The sequence below is a fragment of the Aplysia californica genome, unplaced genomic scaffold (assembly GCF_000002075.1).
Source record: "Aplysia californica isolate F4 #8 unplaced genomic scaffold, AplCal3.0 scaffold00020, whole genome shotgun sequence".
NCBI lineage: Eukaryota > Metazoa > Mollusca > Gastropoda > Aplysiida > Aplysiidae > Aplysia > Aplysia californica.
Genome location: NW_004797290.1, coordinates 935001 through 936720, shown reverse-complemented (window position 1 = coordinate 936720; position 1720 = coordinate 935001). Strand labels below are relative to the sequence as shown.

The window sequence follows — 1720 nt, the reverse complement described above, 5'->3', positions numbered from 1 at the left end:
GTGTGTGTGTGTGTGTGTGTGTGTGTGTGTGTGTGTGTGTGTGTATGTGAGTGTGTGACAATGATGAATAACAATGATGAGTTACAATGATTAATGACAATAATGAATGACAATGATAAACGACAATAATGAATTACAATGATGAACGATAATAATGAATATGACAATAATGAAAGACACGGATGAATAACAATGATGAATGACAAGGATAAATGACAGATAATGAATTACAATAGTGAATTACAATAATGAACTACAATAATGACTTACAATAATGAATTACAATAATGAACGACAATAATGGATGACAATGATGAATGCCAAGGATGAATTATTGTGATGAATTATTATGATGAATTATTATGATGAATTATTGTGATGAATTATTATGATGAATTATGATGATGAATTATTATGATGAATCATTTTGATGAATTATTATGATGAATTATTATGATGAATCATTGTGATGAATTATTATGATGAATCATTGTGATGAATTATTATGATGAATTATTATGATGAATTACAGTGATGAATTATTATGATGAATTATTGTGATGAATTGTTATGATGAATTATTGTGATGAATTATTTTGATGAATTATTGTGATGAATTATTATAATGAATTATTGTAATGAATTACTATGATGAATTATTATGATGAATTATTATGATGAATTATTATGATGAATTATTATGATGAATTATTGTGATGAATCATTATAATGAATTATTGTAATGAATTATTATGATGAATTATTGTAATGAATTATTATGATGAATTATTGTAATGAATTATTATGATGAACTATTATGATGAATTATTATGATGAATTACAGTGATGAATTATTATGATGAATTATTATGATGAATTATTGTGATGAATTATTTTGATGAATTATTGTGATGAATTATTATAATGAATTATTGTAATGAATTATTATGATGAATTATTATGATGAATTATTGTGATGAATTATTATGATGAATTATTGTGATGAATTATTATAATGAATTATTGTAATGAATTATTATGTTGAATTATTGTAATGAATTATTATGATGAATTATTGTAATGAATTATTATGATGAATTATTATGATGAATTATTATGATGAATTATTATGATGAACGACAACGATGAACGACAACAATGTTGAATGACAACGACGTTACATGACAACGTGGAGATGCCCTGACCTTGACCCCCCTGTACTTGTCACACCTCCAGAACATCCGGCAGTGCTTGTCCCACACGACAGGCTCGTGGTTGTACTCGGACGAGCAAACATGGCCCCAGTTCTTGTAGTCGTATTCGCTGCCTTTGTGAGCGTCGTAGTCTCCGCTTCCAGCAGAATAATGCTTGTCTTTACCAGAATCGTAATCGGACGAACCGTCTTCATAGTAGTAGTCGTAAGAAGGGTACTCGTGATCATAATCATCCTGAAGAAACAAACAAACAAACAAAACAAAAACCAATTAATTATTTGTTTGCTTGTGTGTTTGGGTAAAGAGAAGCACATCGAAACAGTAATGGTCATCTAGTGCTGGGAAAAAGTAAGACAGACAGGAAGAAAAAAAGTAGTAGGACCTACAAGTGGCGCCCTCCAACCATCCGTAAACCCACATTATTTAGTGATGGAAATGTGTACGTGTGTGATGTGAGAGAAGGTGTATGTTTATGTTTGTGTGTGTGTGTGTGTGTGTGTGTGTGT

General features: G+C 29.4%; 1 protein-coding gene across 1 annotated transcript in view; it reads right to left on the bottom strand.

The window, feature by feature from the left end:
- The window catches only part of LOC101856999 (filaggrin-2), a gene marked incomplete at its 5' end in the record, with an annotated part of 6516 nt that extends 5068 nt beyond the window's left edge, over window positions 1–1448 (bottom strand). The window contains 1 exon segment of the mRNA XM_013087333.1: window positions 1206–1448. Within this exon segment, the coding sequence (XP_012942787.1) occupies window positions 1206–1448 (243 nt within the window).
- Between the last annotated feature and the right edge of the window lie 272 nt (window positions 1449–1720).